The 17207-nt window shown below is 39.8% G+C and overlaps 1 protein-coding gene across 3 annotated transcripts in view; it reads right to left on the bottom strand.

Moving 5' to 3' along the window:
• Nucleotides 1-528: 528 nt before the first annotated feature.
• GTF2IRD2B (GTF2I repeat domain containing 2B) overlaps nt 529-17207 on the bottom strand; it is an 88360-nt gene continuing 71681 nt past the window's right edge. For all 3 annotated transcript variants that reach the window (XM_057487221.1, XM_057487220.1, XM_036887377.2), the window contains 7 exons: nt 13453-13506; nt 11723-11785; nt 5912-5983; nt 4938-5021; nt 4245-4428; nt 3884-3912; nt 529-2336 (listed from right to left, as the gene is read on the bottom strand). In XM_057487221.1, the coding sequence (XP_057343204.1) occupies nt 733-2336; nt 3884-3912; nt 4245-4428; nt 4938-5021; nt 5912-5983; nt 11723-11785; nt 13453-13506 (2090 nt within the window). In that variant the 3' untranslated portion in view covers nt 529-732. The remainder of the gene's footprint in view (nt 2337-3883; nt 3913-4244; nt 4429-4937; nt 5022-5911; nt 5984-11722; nt 11786-13452; nt 13507-17207) is intronic.

The raw sequence follows: 17207 nt of genomic DNA, 5'->3' as shown, positions 1-17207 counted from the left end.
ACATACATTTATACACACAAGAGGGAGAGAAAGAAAATGATAAAAGATATAATGTTAAGATGAGAATCTAGCAAAAGGACATCTAAGTGTTCTTCACACTGTTTTCATTTCTGCAACTTCTGTATAAATTTGAAACGATTTCAAAATAAGTTTAAAAAAAAAAGGCAACCTCCAAACCTCACCTTACTTTGCCTTTGAAAGCCTAGGTTATTTATTTTGGGTTCCCCATTTCCAGCCCTACCTTTCTGGATTCGTGTGGAGGCAGAGATAGATAATACTGGAACACTATGGTATGTGAATACACCTCCAGCTGATTTTCCTTGAGCTTGGAAACATGTTCGATCATAAGGGATACCATACACAAGGGGGGAGATATACATGTGTGCAGATGTGCCCTTCAGTGAATACACACATCCTTCCTACCCCACTGATTTAAACTTCAAGATGCCAGCCCCAGTGCCTACTGGGGTCCAGCAAGTATGTGACTGAATGAAATAGGGGGGACATAAGAAATTCAACTACTAGAAATACGATAAAAGTTTCTTGATTTTTACTGGACTACAGTGAAGCATAAAACGTCATACAAACAGGTGTGATACTGTAAAGTATATTTCTGAGTCACAGTGGAAAAAACTGAAACACAGAAATGTTTAAGAATTCGTTTTCTTGTCTCACAATCCCTGGGGCCTGGAGGGGTCTGGTCTTATGCCCAATGGGCATGGCTGGTCTCACTCAGGTCCCAATGTGAAGCACGGAATCCCACTGGGAGTCCTTTAACTGGGAACAGTATTTAGTTTTACTCAGTTTCATAATGGAAAACAGCTGTTCACAAATGTAGGTGCTCCCAAACATGGAGAGCATCTTTGCACAGTGGTGTCTGTATTTCGGGTAGCTGCTCCAGAGGTACTTATAGAATTCTGGGATTCCGACCTTGTCGTATTTAGTCTTCAGTACCGTGTTGCACTGCAGATCAATAACCTCCATCTGAAGTGCTTCCTGTACACTCTCGATCTTCATGGAGAAAGGAGAGCTGAACAGGGTCAGTTCGCTTTCATAGAGTTTGAAATCGGACAACCTCTTCTGGAATTCAGTCTTTAATTCTGCAATTTTGGGAATGTATATCAGGCCATCACTTTCATTTCTGGAAACTGATTTCAGCGTGGGGAAGTGGGCCAGATTATTCCTGGCCAAGTGAGTCTCCCAAAGGCACAGTTTGGCTAGGAAGGCCCGAATCAAGTCGTACATTTGCGTAACGATTTGTGAATGACCTTGAAGAGAGATGTTCAAAGTGTTGAGATGCATTGTCATGTCCACGAGGAAGGCCAAGTCCTTGATCCAATCTTGAGAGCTCAGTTGAGGAAGGGGCTTTCCTCTGGATGACATGAAGGAATCAATTTCTTCCAACGATTCAAAAAATCTCTTCAGCACCAGCCCACGACTGAGCCACTTGATCTCTGTGTAGTACAGAAGGCTGCCATACTGGCTGTCCAGTTCATAAAGCAGAGTTGTGAACTCACTGTGGTTCAGTCCACGGGAGCATATCCAGTTCACAGAGTTAATGACCACATTCATGACGTGGTCCATCTTTAACTTTTGAGTGCAAAGTGACTCCGGGTGAATGATGCAACAAACGGACTTCAGATCTGAGCCCTTGCAAGCCAGTGCCACCTTGGCCTTCAGTTTTGTAACAAGTCCGTCCTTTGCATCTACCATTGCAGGGGTGCCAGTCGAGGCCACACTTACTAATTTTGACCAGTCAATAGTAAACTTTTTAAGGCTTTTCTCAACACGCAAAAACACCTCATTTCCAGATTTGGTACCTGTCATGGGCACTGTATCCAAAAGTTCTTCTGACACATCAAAATTCTCATCGACACCCCGGATGAAGATGGCCAACTGGGTGGTATTATTTATATCTGTGATCTCATCGATTGCAATAGAATACGCCACAAATGATCTGATTTTTTCACGTAATTTCTCCCATAAGTTCCCAGCCACATCTTCTACAGGCTGCACAGCAGCATTTTCATTTGGACTCGCATTTGCAAACACTGGTTTTTGCTCAGGACACACAATTCCTGATGACCCTAAGAGGTACTTCCTGAGTCCTTTTTTCAGCTCTTGAAGCTTCTCGTCACGCATCTTCTCGGTGTACTGGTCATAGTGTTTACTGTGGTTGGTTTGATAATGGCGTCGCAGATTATATTCTTTTGACACAGACATGCTCTGCTTGCATATTAAACATGTAGGAATATTCTGCACTTCCACGAAGAAATATGCTCTCTCCCACTTTTCTTGAAATACACGGCCCTCTTGGTCTATCTTTCTTTTTCCCACTTTTGAGAGAGACACGGAGACCAGAGATATTTCACTTTTCTCTTACCTCTACTATCAGAGAAACAACAGCACAAGCATGACCACAAGCATGAGAACGAAGTGGCTGGGGGTTAACTGGAGAGGACCCCGCCCCTGCAGAAAGGGACGGCTGACCCTCAGCTCCTGCAAACTGCTGCTAGAGGCAACACGGGCCCGCTGCAGCCGGATCTTCAGATTTCTAAAGAAAACCTGGAAGTCGACTTTCATGAAAAAGTCTCTGGCTTTTCAATGTTGGCTACTAATTCCCATTTTTAAAAGGCATATAAGCCAAACAAAAGACATCTTTGGTGAGGTTCAACAGGTACCTATGTTTGCCATATCTGGTTTAAACAGGAATGACTGGAAAGTATATTTGCATTTTAATATATATATTTTTTCATTTGAATCTCAAGAGAGTTTTGAAAGGACAGAGATGGGAGTGAGCACAGGAGGCATATGATTTATCTGCTGTTTGAGTCACAGAAGACACTGGTGATAGACACATAACTACTTGTTTTAAATTTAACAAATCTGGCCACAGTGCAGGTAAGCTTTACTTCGAGAAGGCACAGATATAAGAATTGACTTTAAGGACTGTAAACAGAGAAAGGTCAGCATAGTGGCTGCCCTATAGAGCTGGGGGGTGGGAACAAGAAATAATTGCAAATGGATATGAGGAATCTTTTTGGGGGTGATGGAAATGTTCTAATATTGGGTGTGGTGATAGTTGCACAACTCTGTAGATGTACTAAAAATCATTGAATTGTGTATACTTTACAAAAGTGAATTTTATCATATGTAAGTTATGCCTCAATAAAGCTATTAAAAATGTAAAAAATCATTCAGCAACCAGAGGATTTTTGGAGTCATATTTGAGCTTTTAAAAAAAGAATAGTTTTCAAACTTTAAATGAGGAGGTTCCCTAGTGATTCAAATTCCTGAGAACATCTCTACACTTTCTGCTTTATGCGCCCTTCAGGACACTGACTTGCTTTCAAGCATTCCAGGGAGACAGTCAAATAACAAGCAGAGTGGCGGGGGGCACTGCTCAGCTGGAACGGATGTTCACCTCAAAATCAAAGGGGGCTCTGGGAGCCCCTTTGTGTCAGGCAGCATCCTTTTGAGTTCTGAACTGTGGGGAGGTCATAATGGGGGGGACCCAGGGGGTGGGCCTGCGGTGGCCAGGCAGGCACTTTTTACCAGCTGAGACAGAGTTAGCTCAGTATGCTGATGATAGCCCCTGCCACAAAGGGTTCTCAAACAAGAGTGCTATGTCTCCCATCCCACACAAGCAGTCTGATGAAGAGCAAGCTCCATCCAACTGTTGTATGAGGAAAAACACCTGGCCAATAAAAGTCAAGCAACAGAATTAAAGGATATCATAACAAGCAGGAAAAATAAAATGCACGTAAGAGTGGGACACTTTGCTCTGAAACCCAAGAAGCAAGGGTCCCTTTGTGAGCGCCGGCTGAGACCCTGAGCATGGCACAGCAGGCGCTGGATGGATCTTACCCCCCCAAATACTCACCATTGCTGAGCTCAAGGCCTGGAAGCGGTCTGAAGAGAAAGAGACATTGGTGAATGCAACAAAGTTCATTTTTCCTCTTTTCCACTTCTATTTGACAAACTTTTGTGACCGTCAACTCTATGCTAGGTGCAGTGAGAGATAAAACCGAGACAGGCTGCCCATGATCACCAAGAAACAGGAACATAGACATACAGCTTGCAAAAGCAGAATACGATAAAACGAGTATAAGGGACAGCAAGTTACTGCAGGGATGCACCGCCCATCTCCTGGGGTAAAAATCCCTGGGCTGCCGCTTGTCCACCCTGGGCAAGTTGCAAAATTCAGATTCCTTCTCATGACCAAGTGGGGGACTCTCGCTTACCTAATGACTGTGAATTTGATAAATTCTGCGGCGTCCAAGATCCTTCTCATGGAGCTGATTTCCAGGTAACCGGGGGCTTTGAATACCACCCCTGGGGGCATGCCATCAATGACCACACAGCCAGGGTTGAATGTGATTTTCCTGTAAGGAACTTTCACAGGGAAATCCACTCCAATTGCTTCGCCTGTGTTGAGACAAAGAGCAAGTAAAACCAGTTAAGTTGTCACTTACTTTTCCCAAACCATGCTTTAAAAATCAATCACACCCAGTGACAACACTGGTGATCAGCCATTAGGACTTTATTTCCCAGTGGTACTGTGATGTACGATTAACCTCACTGATTTTGAAATTGGCAGTGAGTCGTAAAACAGCCTCAGTTTCTCTATCTGTTAAATAAAACAGGGATTATCATAGTGTCTACTTGAAAAAGTTTTTTGTGAGGGTTAAATGATTAATCACATGTCAAGTGCTAAGAACAATGCTCAGTCATGGTAAGAACTCAGTAAATCAAAAATAGCTATTATTATTATTATTGTAATTAGTGTTTCCATGTAAAAGCTCTTCAGTAAACATACATGGTAATTTTGATCATACCTCCTTCACAGAAAGATCTATTTCTTAGATAAAGTATTCAATTAAAAGGAAATATTTCAAATATATTAATTTTGGATACTTAATGATTTGAAAACTTACCAAACTTTCTGCTAAAGAGGTCGTTGACTTGTTCTCTCAGTTGTTTTATCTTTTCAATGCTTGATAATCTTTCCTTCTCATTATCTAAAGATAATGAAACAAACAAGCAAACTAGGATTATTAAGATGTTTGCCCCCAAGAAAGCTGTTGGAGGAAATGGCTGAGAGCACATGAGAAAGCAGTTTACCTGGGTAATCATTCAGCTTAGTTTTAGCAATAGTTTAGGCATTTTGGGACTTTGTAAATGGAAGCCATTATGATGACGGAGAACTTTTCAAGCTATACTTCTATAAAGACACTACAAACTACTTTAGGGAACACTTTCAGTATCATGCAAGACAAGGATGTCTACTTTCAGCCCTGTTTTTCAACATTATAATAGAAATCCCAGCCAATGCAATAAGAGAAATAAAAGGAATAAAATGTGCTAGAAGGGAATCTTCCCAAAGCTTAAAATTTTTATTCTGTTTAATTTTGAATTACTAAAGCAATTACATGGTTCAAAATGCCAAGATGTAAAATAGTACACATGGAAACATCTCTGTTTCATCCCTATCTTAGCTCTGTTTCCTTTCTTGGAGGAGCTATATTATTAGATTCTTTTGTGTCTCTCCAGATGTATTGTACATACACACATTCACAAAGGAAGATTATTTGATGGGCAGCAAATAAATTTCACATCTGTGGTCGATTCCAATTCAACAGTAGCTGGTACTTAGAGTTATCTGCCCTGAAGTCTATTTTCGAGGTAATGCCAGGGCACAGCTATGACAAGGAATGTATCTGATTAACAATGTCTGACATAAGCAATATATTCAGTGTGTTGCAGATCTGCAGCACATTCATTCCTTAGTTGACAGGGTGAACTAAGCAAAAAATAACAGCCCTTAAGAGACTAACCCATGTCATAAAATGGTTAAAACATAACAAAAGGAAAAATATAAATTATGACAAAGCCAGATAAACTTCCATACCTGGAATTGTTACCTGAACGATGTTAAGATCATCAACACCTACTGCAGTAACATGGGGTGAATTTCTGCTTCCTTAAAACAGAAATTAAAATTCAGAATTTAAAGAAAATTAGGTAATTCTCCTCTAAAAATGTCAAAGTGCCACTCTTATCAGAAGCCCAGACTGAATTTTTAAAGCTTTAGAAAACAGCTGCAGGATACCAGGTGGCTGGGAATTGATATTTGAGTCTCTGAAGTTTAATGTTGATGTCAAAAGGGGAAAGGGCCCAGTAGGTTTTATGTAGTCCATTGCCCCTAAATACTTCAGTCAGTCTATTTGATTTTTAAAAAGGGTGCTTAAAAATGTATTTCCTTTGTTGTTATTCTCCATTTAAAGAGGTGGTGGGAAGGGGAGGTGGGGATAAGACATAGGAATGTGTCCAAGAGGACACTTAAGAAGCAGACAACCTATGAAAAATGATTTAACAGACATAGTCAAGGAAAGGCTCAGACAGAGTTAAAGGGTAAATGTGAGAAACGGAAAGGAGCCTGATGAGCCCCTTCTGAGGACCTCACAGCTCCAGCCCACGTGCTCTGTGAGAGCCTGGCCATTCAGGGCTCTGAGATTCTGCATCTAAGAGCAAGTCCTCAAAGCGGGGCATGATGAGCCACACTTTTGTCAAGAAAAGCCCTCAGGTTTTCCCCAATGTCCACGCTGCTTCAAACACAGAATCTTTGGTGGAAATATGGGAAAGTCTGCTGCTCATGACTTCAAAATTACATATTTTTCTGATAAATCTAATAAATCCTGGAAAGTCTGATCCCTAATCAGGTTCAACACTAAGAGATCACTGAAACCACTGTGAGGCTCCAGCATCACCCTGAGGTAAGAAGACTCTTTCAGGGCACCTAACACTGCTGTGCCTCTAAAAAACCCTGAACCGATTCAGGCCATCAGAAGAGCTGAGGTAGCACCAGAAAATAAGGCATTATGCTCTGATAAAGAGCTAACATTTTATCATTAAAACTGACTCCTCAAAGTATAAAACTCCACCATAAAATACACCATGCAAAATCCAATTAAAATTAATGCATAAATTGGCAGTTAATTCATCTTAGGGACCCTGACATTGAGAATAATGGGTGGCCCATTTCATGACTGCATCTAAGTCTAAATTCTTCTTCAATGCTCACTTTACATAAAGGATGACCCTGTTTGGAAATGACTGCTCAGGTACCTTATAATTTAAAACTGCTCATTTGGCTCCATATTCTAGGATCCATCACAGAACTCCTTGTCAGATACATAAAGATGGACTTCCAAATGCTATGGTTCTTTCTAGATGTTCACTAGTGGCTAAATTACTTACCAAATAATCTATGACTAATTCTTTTTTATTTATTTTTTTTATTTTGATATCGTTAATGTACGATTACTTGAACATCATTATGGGTACTAGACTCCCCCCATTATCAAGTCCCCCCCACATACCCCATTACAGTCACTGACTTGTATGACTAATTCTTAAAAAAACTGTTCTCCAGAACAAAGGGGTGACTTGGCCTCCCCTCCCTGTACCATTGTGATGCCCCACAAGACAACAGACCAGAGGCCACTTTGAGGATGTTTCCATCACCTGCGTTGAAACCACTGTGGGACTTGGATTCTATCATGGGATTTTTCTCTTTATATATATATACATTTTTTTTGGTATCATTAACCTACAATTACATGGGGAACATTATGTTTACTAGACTATCGCCTTCACCAAGTCCCCCCACAAACCCCATTACAGTCACTGTCCATCAGTGTAGTAAGATGCTGTAGAGTCACTACTTGTCTTTTCTGTGTTGTATATCCCTCCCCTTGCCCCCCCCACATTATACATGCTAACTGTAAGGCCCCCTTTCTTCTCCCCCCCTTATCCATCCCTTCCCACCCATCCTCCCCAGTCCCTTTCCCTTTGGTAACTTAGTCCATTCTTGGGTTCTGTGATTCTGCTGTTTTGTCCCTTCAGTTTTTCTTTGTTCTTATACTCCACATATGAGTGAAATCATTTGGTACTTGTCTTTCTCTGCCTGCCTTATTTCACTGAGCATAATACCCTCTAGCTCCATCCATGTTGTTGCAAATGGTAGGATTTGTTTTCTTCTTATGGCTGAATAATATTCCATTGTGTATATGTACCACATCTTCTTTATCCATTCATATACTGATGGACACTTAGGTTGCTTCCATTTCTTGGCTATTGTAAATAGTGCTGCGATAAACATAGGGGTGCATCTGTCTTTTTCAAACTGGGCTGCTGCATTCTTAGGGTAAATTCCTAGAAGTGGAATTCCTGGGTCAAATGGTATGTCCATTTTGAGCTTTTTGAGGAACCTCCATACTGCTTTCCACAATGGTTGAACTAGTTTACATTCCCACCAGCAGTGTAGGAGGGTTCCCCTTTCTCCACAGCCTCGCCAACATTTGTTGTTGTCTGTCTTTTGGATGGTGGTGATCCTTACTGGTATGAGGTGATATCTCATTGTGGTTTTAATTTGCATTTCTCTGATGACTAGTGATGTGAAGCATCTTTTCATGTGTCTGTTGGCCATCTGAATTTCTTCTTTGGAGAACTGTCTGTTCAGCTCCTCTGACCATTTTTTAATTGGACTATTTGCTTTTTGTTTGTTGAGGTGTGTGAGCTCTTTATATATTTTGGATGTCAACCCTTTATCAGATCTGTCATTTATGTAGGATACCTTTTTGTTCTACTGATGGTGTCCTTTGCTGTACAGAAGCTTTTCAGCTTGATATAGTCCCACTTGTTCATTTTTGCTTTTGTTTCCCTTCCCTGGGGGGATATGCTCATGAAGAAACGCTCATGTTTATGTCCAAGAGATTTTTGCCTATGTTTTTTTCTAAGAGTTTTATGGTTTCATTACTTACATTCAGGTCTTTGATCCATTTTGAATTTACTTTTGTGTATGGGGTTAGACAATGATCCAGTTTCATTCTCTTATAGGCAGTTGTCCAGTTTTGCCAACGCCAAGTGTTGAAGAGGCTGTCATTTCCCCATTGTATGTCCATGGCTCCTTTAGCATATATTAATTGACCATACATGTTTGGGTTAATGTCTGGAGACTATTCTGTTCCACTGGTCTGTGGGTCTGTTCTTGTGCCAGTACCAAATTGTCTTGATTACTGTGGTTTTGTAGTAGAGCTTGAAGTTGGGGAGCGAGATCCCCCCCACTTTATTCTTCCTTCTCAGGATTGTTTTGGCTATTCAGGGTCTTTGTTGGTTCCATACGAATTTTTGAACTATTTGTTCCAATTCGTTGAAGAATGCTGTTGGTAATTTCATAGGGATTGCATCGAATCTGCAGTTTGCTTTATTCTCTTTATATTTTTAAAAGGACTTTGAGGCAACAACTCAAATATCCATCAGTGGAAGAATGGATAAACTGATTTATACACACAATGAGATATTGTTCAGCTTTACAAAGAAAGGAGGTTTTGACATATGCTGTAATGTGGATGAACTTTGAAGATTTTAAATGAAAGAAGTCAGACCCCAAAAGCCAGCACTGTGTAATTCTATTTACATGAAATGTGTAGAAAAGGTAAATCCATAGAGACAGAAAATGGATTGGTGGATGCCAGGGTTTGTGGGGAGGAGGGAATGGGGAGCAACTGCTTAATAGGTATGGGTTTTTTTTCTGGGGAGATGAAAATATTTTGGAACTAGGGAGGTGGTGGCCATATAGCACTGAATGTACTAAATGCCACTGTTCACTCTAAAATGGTTAATTTTATGTTATGTTAATTTCACTTCAATAAAAAAAAATTCAAAGTAATCTAAGGGCTTCCTTTTGTGGGATTAAAAAAAATCTGTTAGGGCTCAGAAAGGTGGTACCTGATGCCACATTGAGGCCTTTATGATGACTTTGAAATTGGGCCATGTAAGTATCATGTTTTACCTGTAAAGCTACTCAGGCCCCGTGGACTTCAGGTACAGTTGAATCAGCACAAATTCATACTCATTAATGAAAAATCTATCTGAAAATATGTGCCCTTGTGCTTTGGGTCAGGGACATCATCCCTGGATGGGAAACATCTCCTCTGTGCTCAGTGACCCTGGCAGTATCGCCACATGATTCCCAGTAACACTTCCAGGGCTGAGTCACTGTGGGAAGGCTGTCCGTGCACACACACCCGGTCAATGCCTGAATTTCCCCCCTTAACACTTGAGGAATATGTGGACTGTGGAGAATGAGGGAAACAGTGAAAAGTAAAGGGAAGAAAAGTAAACTCATGCCTAATTCCAATGCTGTTGGTATAGTTTCTTTTTTTGGATTTTCTCATACTTTGTTTCCTCCTACATAATATTTTTTCTAAACAAAACTGAGATTCTACTGTAAATTATCATTTCTTTTAGTTCCTCTTGGTTTGGTTCATAACTTGTCTTGAGCCAGATGGCTTGCTATTTACTGGACATACTGTGGACATCACCACGCCACATCCTCGGACTGCTGGACCATTAAACTGCACCCACTTTTCCTTGTGATAAATAATGATGAGAGAAGTTTACCCCTTAAAGGCAATCAACTGGAAAAAAACACTTTTAGAATTCAAGTAAATGAAGTGCAAACAGAAAAATAAAATCAGGATGGCAATATTCATTCAATCTCAAAATACCCCCAATTGTGGCAAAACCAATCCAGACCCTGTGCTCTTTATGTGAAGTTAGGTTATCTTGAAATAAAAGGGACTCACTTAGAAAAGAAAATGTAAATACAACTTCAAGGGGATATATGTCTATTTTAAAAGCATGATTTGTATAGTTTACACACTATCATCCAAATGAATGTCTTCTTGTTAAATTGTTTTTGATGGAAAAATGATAAAATTGGGATTATTTAATGCTATTTTATTACTCAGATTTCACTAATTCAAATCACATCAGCTCAGGTGAGTGAGATATTATTAAATGCTGGATAGAATTATATACCTAAGGACATTAATTCTGAGACCTCATAACATTAAATGTACAAAATAAAAGGACTTCTCATATTAGGAAGACACTATGGATCAGCTTGTATGCCAGCAGCAGAGAGAAAAGTATTTTTTAGAGGATTTCTAAGTGGATCACAATAAAATAAAAAAGGGTACTTTTTTTAACTACATGGGCTGAAAATGCACAAATTCCAGGATAAGTGGCTTTATTCATTTCTATGAAAAACGAAAAATGTTTTGAAAAACTCTTAATTGTAAAGAATATTCTTAGCCTATGTTTATAACTATTAGATGTGGTTTTTAAACAAACATACAAAAAACTAGACATTACACATGAGTTTGTAAGTCTTTTAAAGAAAATGATCTTACTTACGTAGAGGATCTTAACAAGTAAGTCTTTTTAAAACCACACTTTGAACTTCACTTCCTTTTAGATACTTGTTTTTAACCTGAACTCACTGATGCCAAGCTGACCAGCTGTTATTTTTTACCTCTGCTGAGCACAGGCCAGCAGGAGAGGAGATGCCGAGAACCGAGTCCTGCGGAGCCCTCCCCCCTCATTCCTCCTCACAAGGGCGGTGCAGTCTGCTCTCTGCAGGCGGTGCTGACTGGCAAGGCCTCACTCTCTTGTCCAAAGAGCCTAGAGCATGTGTACTTGATGGGGTGTGGGCTGCTCTGCACGCACGCACGTATGCCCATGCAGACACACACACACACACACACACACACACACACACACGATTTCAATTATTTCCCCACAATAATCCTTTAACAAGGAATAAAAACTATGCTGAGCGGCACGACTGTGACAAGACTTTTTGGCCACTAACCTTCAGTTTTTGCCTCAGCTTCGGGGTCCTCACTCGGTTCTGAAGGGACAAGCTGAGTAGAATCTTGAAAAAAAAATTTCTAAAATGACATTCATTATGTATTCTCATGTTCCGACACCTTACTGCTCCCATACCAGGAGTAGCTTATCCTGGTATTTAAACACATTTCATACTTCATGAACACAAAGGATAAGCATAATTTTAAGTTTACAAGGGATAATAGGGTACTAAAGGATAATCTTATAAGAGATACGGGGAGATATGAAACGTCCAGATATTATCAAACAATACGGATTTACCCACATAAATGGACACAGAATAGCCTTCTATTTGAGCTAATGGCATTCATGTGGTCATAGTGTTCTCTTGCTGTCATGAGGAATTACTAGGATAAAGAAAAGCCATTTGCTTTGGTTAACAGTTCCCCTCTTATCCTGCCAGCAGCCCCAGGGGGATGCACAATCTATTATTACATAGTAGCCAGATCGATTTTTCTGGTGGAGAAGAATTAGGGCATATGGATTAAGTTCAACATAAGACAAAAGCCTGGTTAGGTTATCTCAACCAACTCTGACTCATTTTAGAAAGATCTGCCAAAGCTTATGTTAATTGTTAATAAAGGAAGAAAGACTAGAATTCAAAACTAGCTTAGCTGTTTCGATATTGTACTATTGTTATGGAAGATGTAACTTCTGGGGAAAAATGGGTGAAGGTACACGGGACCTCTCTGTACTATTCTTGTAGCTTCTTATGAATCAATTATTTCAAAATAAAAAGTAAAAAAAAGAAAAATCAGAGTAATTCAGCTTTATTGTAAATGGTTGTCCCACTTACTATGATAATAAAATCTCTTCAGAAACAAAGTATTTCAAAGGCCAATACCCAGTGAAATCTTTCTGACTCACTCACTAACTGTATAATGGACTTCTATGTAGGTTGTCTTATACTACAATAAAAATATATGTAACTTAGAAAAATAAACAGAAGTTAAGTAATGACAGTCAACTTGTCTTCTTGGTTTAAAGCAATTAAGTTCAAGATGACTAATTTTATAAGTGAACAAAGAATTGTAAGGCTGGAATTCTTGGTTGAGAATTGGACAAATTGCTCAGAGGGCTGCTGGAAGTTCAGACCCCCTCCCCCCAAGACTAGAGGAGCAATTAAAAATGACTGCAGATCAGTTCCTTGGAGAACACCTTTCTTTGACTTTGAGAAAAATACAGGTCATTTGGTACTAAAAGCATTATCATCTTGTCTGCAAACTGACAAAGATATTCCATGTCTTTAGATTTGGAAAGGAAATTTCATTCATTCATATTACCTTGGACATGTATAAACCACAAGTACAGGTCTTAAATATGATGCTCAAGATTAATATATGAATGCAGACAAGTATTATCAAATTTTACTTCTAATTCAAGAATGTTCTAAAGTATTTTTCAACTCTGTTCAAAAGAATTTTGGCATGCCCACCAAGAAGACAAAGCAGGTGTGAAGCTTTCTTACCACTTAACTTCTGTATCCAGGTGCTTTAAGTAGAACCACTTACAGATCAGAAAAATAAGAGTGATAGCGTTTTTAATAGTACATTTTAGGACTACGACTAAGCCAATTTTCTAAGAAGGCATGCCAGTAAGTTACTTACTTTATTTTCAAACATGTTTGTTTAAAAGAGCATGTTCTCTGTAACATACTGTAAATTAAAGAAAAAAAAAGCCTCATTTTCTAACCTTCCATTGGTAATTCCATGTCTATTACTTCACCGCTCGCTGAGTGCTGGCTTTCTGAAAGGAAAGCGAACAATATGTAAAAAGGGCAGAAATATATGCACAGGAATGTACATGAAATACTTCGACTTCTGGAAATAAAATTCACACAAGTGATCCTTTCATGTCATTTTTTTTCTTTGCTACTTTGTTTATACTTTGGAAAAGTGTCAAACATACAAAAGCAGAGAGAAGGTATAATGAAACTATCTGCCATTCCCCCAGTGCCAACATTCCTCAGCTCCCATAATCCTGTTTATCTGTGCCCACCCAGGCTGTCTAAAGTGAATCCCAGGTATGGTGGAATTCAGCGGGCAAATACTGCCTCTCCACGAGACAGCTCTCCTCCTGCAGCTCCACCACATCGCCCGAATGAACAATTATTTTGACTATCATCTCCTATCTAGTCATTGTTCAAATTTCCTCAAATGTCTCATAAATGTGTTCCTCTAAAGAAACTTTATAAGTTGGAAATAGTTTTTAAATTTACAGAAAAGTTGCAAAAACCATACAAAGATCCGTATACCCTTTACTCAGATAACATAATGTTAACATTTTACTCTATTTTCCTGTATCATTTGTAACCTTTGTTTCTCCCTCCCTGTCATTCTATCTATATAGATGTTTATTCTTTTTCATGCTACTATAAATGGAATTTTCTTAATTTCATTTTTGGATTGTTCATTGCTAATTTGTAGAAATACAACTAATGAATACTGCCCTTGTACCCTGCAACCTTGCGAAACTCATTTATGAGCTCTAAAAGTGTATGTATGAGTGTGCGTGTGTGTAATGTATTCCTTAGGATTTTCTATGTACAAGATCATGTCATCTGCAAATAGAAATAGTTGTACTTCTTTCTTTCCAAACTGGATGGCTTTTTCTTACCTCATTGTCTTACCTAGAACCTCCAGCACAATGCTAAAAAAAGTGGTTAAGAACAGACTTCCGGGTCTTAGGGGGAAAGCCTTCAGTCTTTCATCATTAAGGATGACATTAACATCATTAAGGATGTGGTTTTTGTAGATGTTCTTTATTAGGTTGAGGACATTCCCTTCGATTCTTTGTTGTTGAGGGTTGTTTTTTTTAAACCATAAAAGGGTGTTAGATTTTGTCAAATGTCTTTTTCCTACATCTGTTGGGGTAATCCTGTGGTTTTTGTCCTTTATGCTGTTATGATGTATTTCACTGATTGATTTTCATATGCTGAACTAATCTTGCATTCCTAGGGAAGTCCCATTTGGTCATGATGTATGATCCTTTTATATGTTGCTGGATTCACTTACCAGTATTTTGTTGAGGATTTTAGTGTGTGTGTTAATAAGGGATATTGGTCTGTGATTTTCCTTCCTTGTGTTGTTTTTTGTCTGGTTTTGGTATCAGGACAATACTGGCCTCATAGGAATTGGGAAGTGTTCCTTCCTCTTCCATTTTTTTTGGGAGAGTTTGTAAAGGACTGGTGTTAATTTAACACTTGGTAGAATTCACAAGAGAAGTCATCTGGTCCTGGGATTTTGTGGCAGAAGTGTTTTGATAACTAATTCAAATTCTTTACTTGTCATGTGACTATTTAAATCTTGTGTTTTATCTTTAGTCAGTTTCAGTAGCTTGTCCATTTCATCTGAGTTACTTACTTTGTTGTCCTATAATTGTGTAGTATTTGTGGTAGGCAGATACTCCCCAAAGATACCCAAAACTTGCGGTTATATTATGTTACATGGCAAGAGGCGATTAAGGCTGCAGATGGAACACCTTGCTTATCGATTAATCTTCAGAAAAGGAAATTACCCTGCATTATCCAGCTGCGCTCACTGTAACTGCAAGGGGCATTTAAATGTGGAAGAGGGAAGCAGAAAAGTCAGTGTCAGAGTGATGTGATGTGAGAAAGACAGTGTTAACTCCTTGACCTTAGGCTTTTGTACCCATTTTCTCTTGCCTGGAAGGCTCCTTCTCCAAGTCATGCAGTGTCAGCCAGGAAGAAAACTGAATAGTGCTGATATTCTTACATCTACTAATGTTAGGGGAGCCGGGGCACAGTGTATCTTGGCAAAACTTGTACTGTGCATTCTTCATTTCCAGGGATCCTGGAGGTGGGGTTCTTGCACATGTGAAAGGCTCTATGGGACGTCCTCGGGCTCCATGTCAGCCTGGATGTGTGTATGTGTATGTGTCGGGGTCTTCCATGAGGTCTGTGCTGCAGATGGACTGTGAGGTCCTGGCCGTGAAGGGGTGGGGGTTCAGAGTTTCACACTGACTAGTAGGAGTGTCTGAGCACTGGTGGGCCATGACAGGGGGCTTCCCAAAGGTCAGTTGCCATTCTGACATGGCTGCATTTGTTGATTTTGGGAATTTAAAAATTTCTCCCTTACTTAAAGAATATATAGAGACATCAATACTTCAACATGTGGGTATTTGACCTAAACGGTTACACAAACCTTCAGTGATGAGGAATGTGGTTCATGATGTTGGGCAATTTTAACCCTTTTGGCATCAAGAAGGAAGGTGCCCAATTTAAGGAACTGTACAAAGATCTTTTCATTATTTCTGTCATTTCTAAGCCAAGTAAGAGAAAGATTTATAAACTGCACATCTAACTTAAATGTTTTTCTTCAAATAATGTCTCTGTCTGAAAAACTAAAATAGAATGATTGCAAGCACATCTATTTAATCATTTGTTTATTTCACTCCTACCTTTGGGAACAGAATCTGCAACTCTCCTATCCCTAACAGTACTTGTTTAGATCAACACCAAGGTCATTTAAGTTCAAAGTAGATTCTTGGGAATCAAGATATAATTTGATTATGAGCACTTTTGTCAAAACAACAGTAATTTACTAACAGAGGTTACACTGATTCTTTGTTGAGGGATACGCTCAATTCAACAAGCACACGCAGGTGCCCGATGTGTTCAGAGCCCCCAGTGGCTGAGGGAGTCCTCAGCAAAAGCATGGATAGAACACAGCAGGCTGTTCTAAGCGCTGTGTGCTGTTAGGGAGCTGAAGGCTCCCGGCAGGAGCCGAGGTTCTGATGGGCCCAGAAAGAGGGGTGGAACCCTCACAAGTGTTCAGAGTAAGAAGGGATTCACTTGGAGGGATCAGATTATGAAGAAGCCTGGGGGAAGGAGGATTTGGGGCATCTTTAAGGGATCACAGGAGCTGTGGAGCTGTGTCTGAAGAACTAAGGGTGAGGGCTGGGGAGGCAGATGGAACAGCAGGGGAGGCCAGGAAGAGCAGTAGGAATGTCTCAATAAATCACACTGTGTAGGTGATAAGGAGCCACAGAGAGTAAGGAGCAGGCGATGGAGGAGACAGAGCCCACTTCTCAAAAAATAAATGGTGGGGTGGGGATCTAGGGTGTAGGATGGATTGAACCTAGAGGGAGGGAGATGGGCTGCAAGGGACTGTGATGGCCAGGGTGTGTGTGTGTGAGAGAGAGAAGTAGAGAGAGACGGGGCTGGCCCAGGACATAGTAATTACAACAAACAGACACTTTCATTGGTGTCTGCTTTTAGATTTTTTTTTGAAGACATTTTTGTAAAAGTTCCAGAACTATATAATGCTGCAGGAAAATTTCAAAGTTGAGATTTTGTACGAAGCATTTCAAATTTGATCATAATGTTTGTGGAATTAATGGCCAGTTGTCTCACACTCTGCCAACATTCACAGGGGAGCTCAAAGATGGAGAAAGGATCTAAATGTTGTACAAATTCTGATACTGTA

Source organism: Manis pentadactyla, chromosome 10 (assembly GCF_030020395.1).
Source record: "Manis pentadactyla isolate mManPen7 chromosome 10, mManPen7.hap1, whole genome shotgun sequence".
In the NCBI taxonomy this organism is placed as follows: Eukaryota; Metazoa; Chordata; class Mammalia; order Pholidota; family Manidae; genus Manis; species Manis pentadactyla.
Note: the sequence above shows the minus strand (reverse complement) of the source record. Positions and strands in the feature narration are given on the sequence as shown.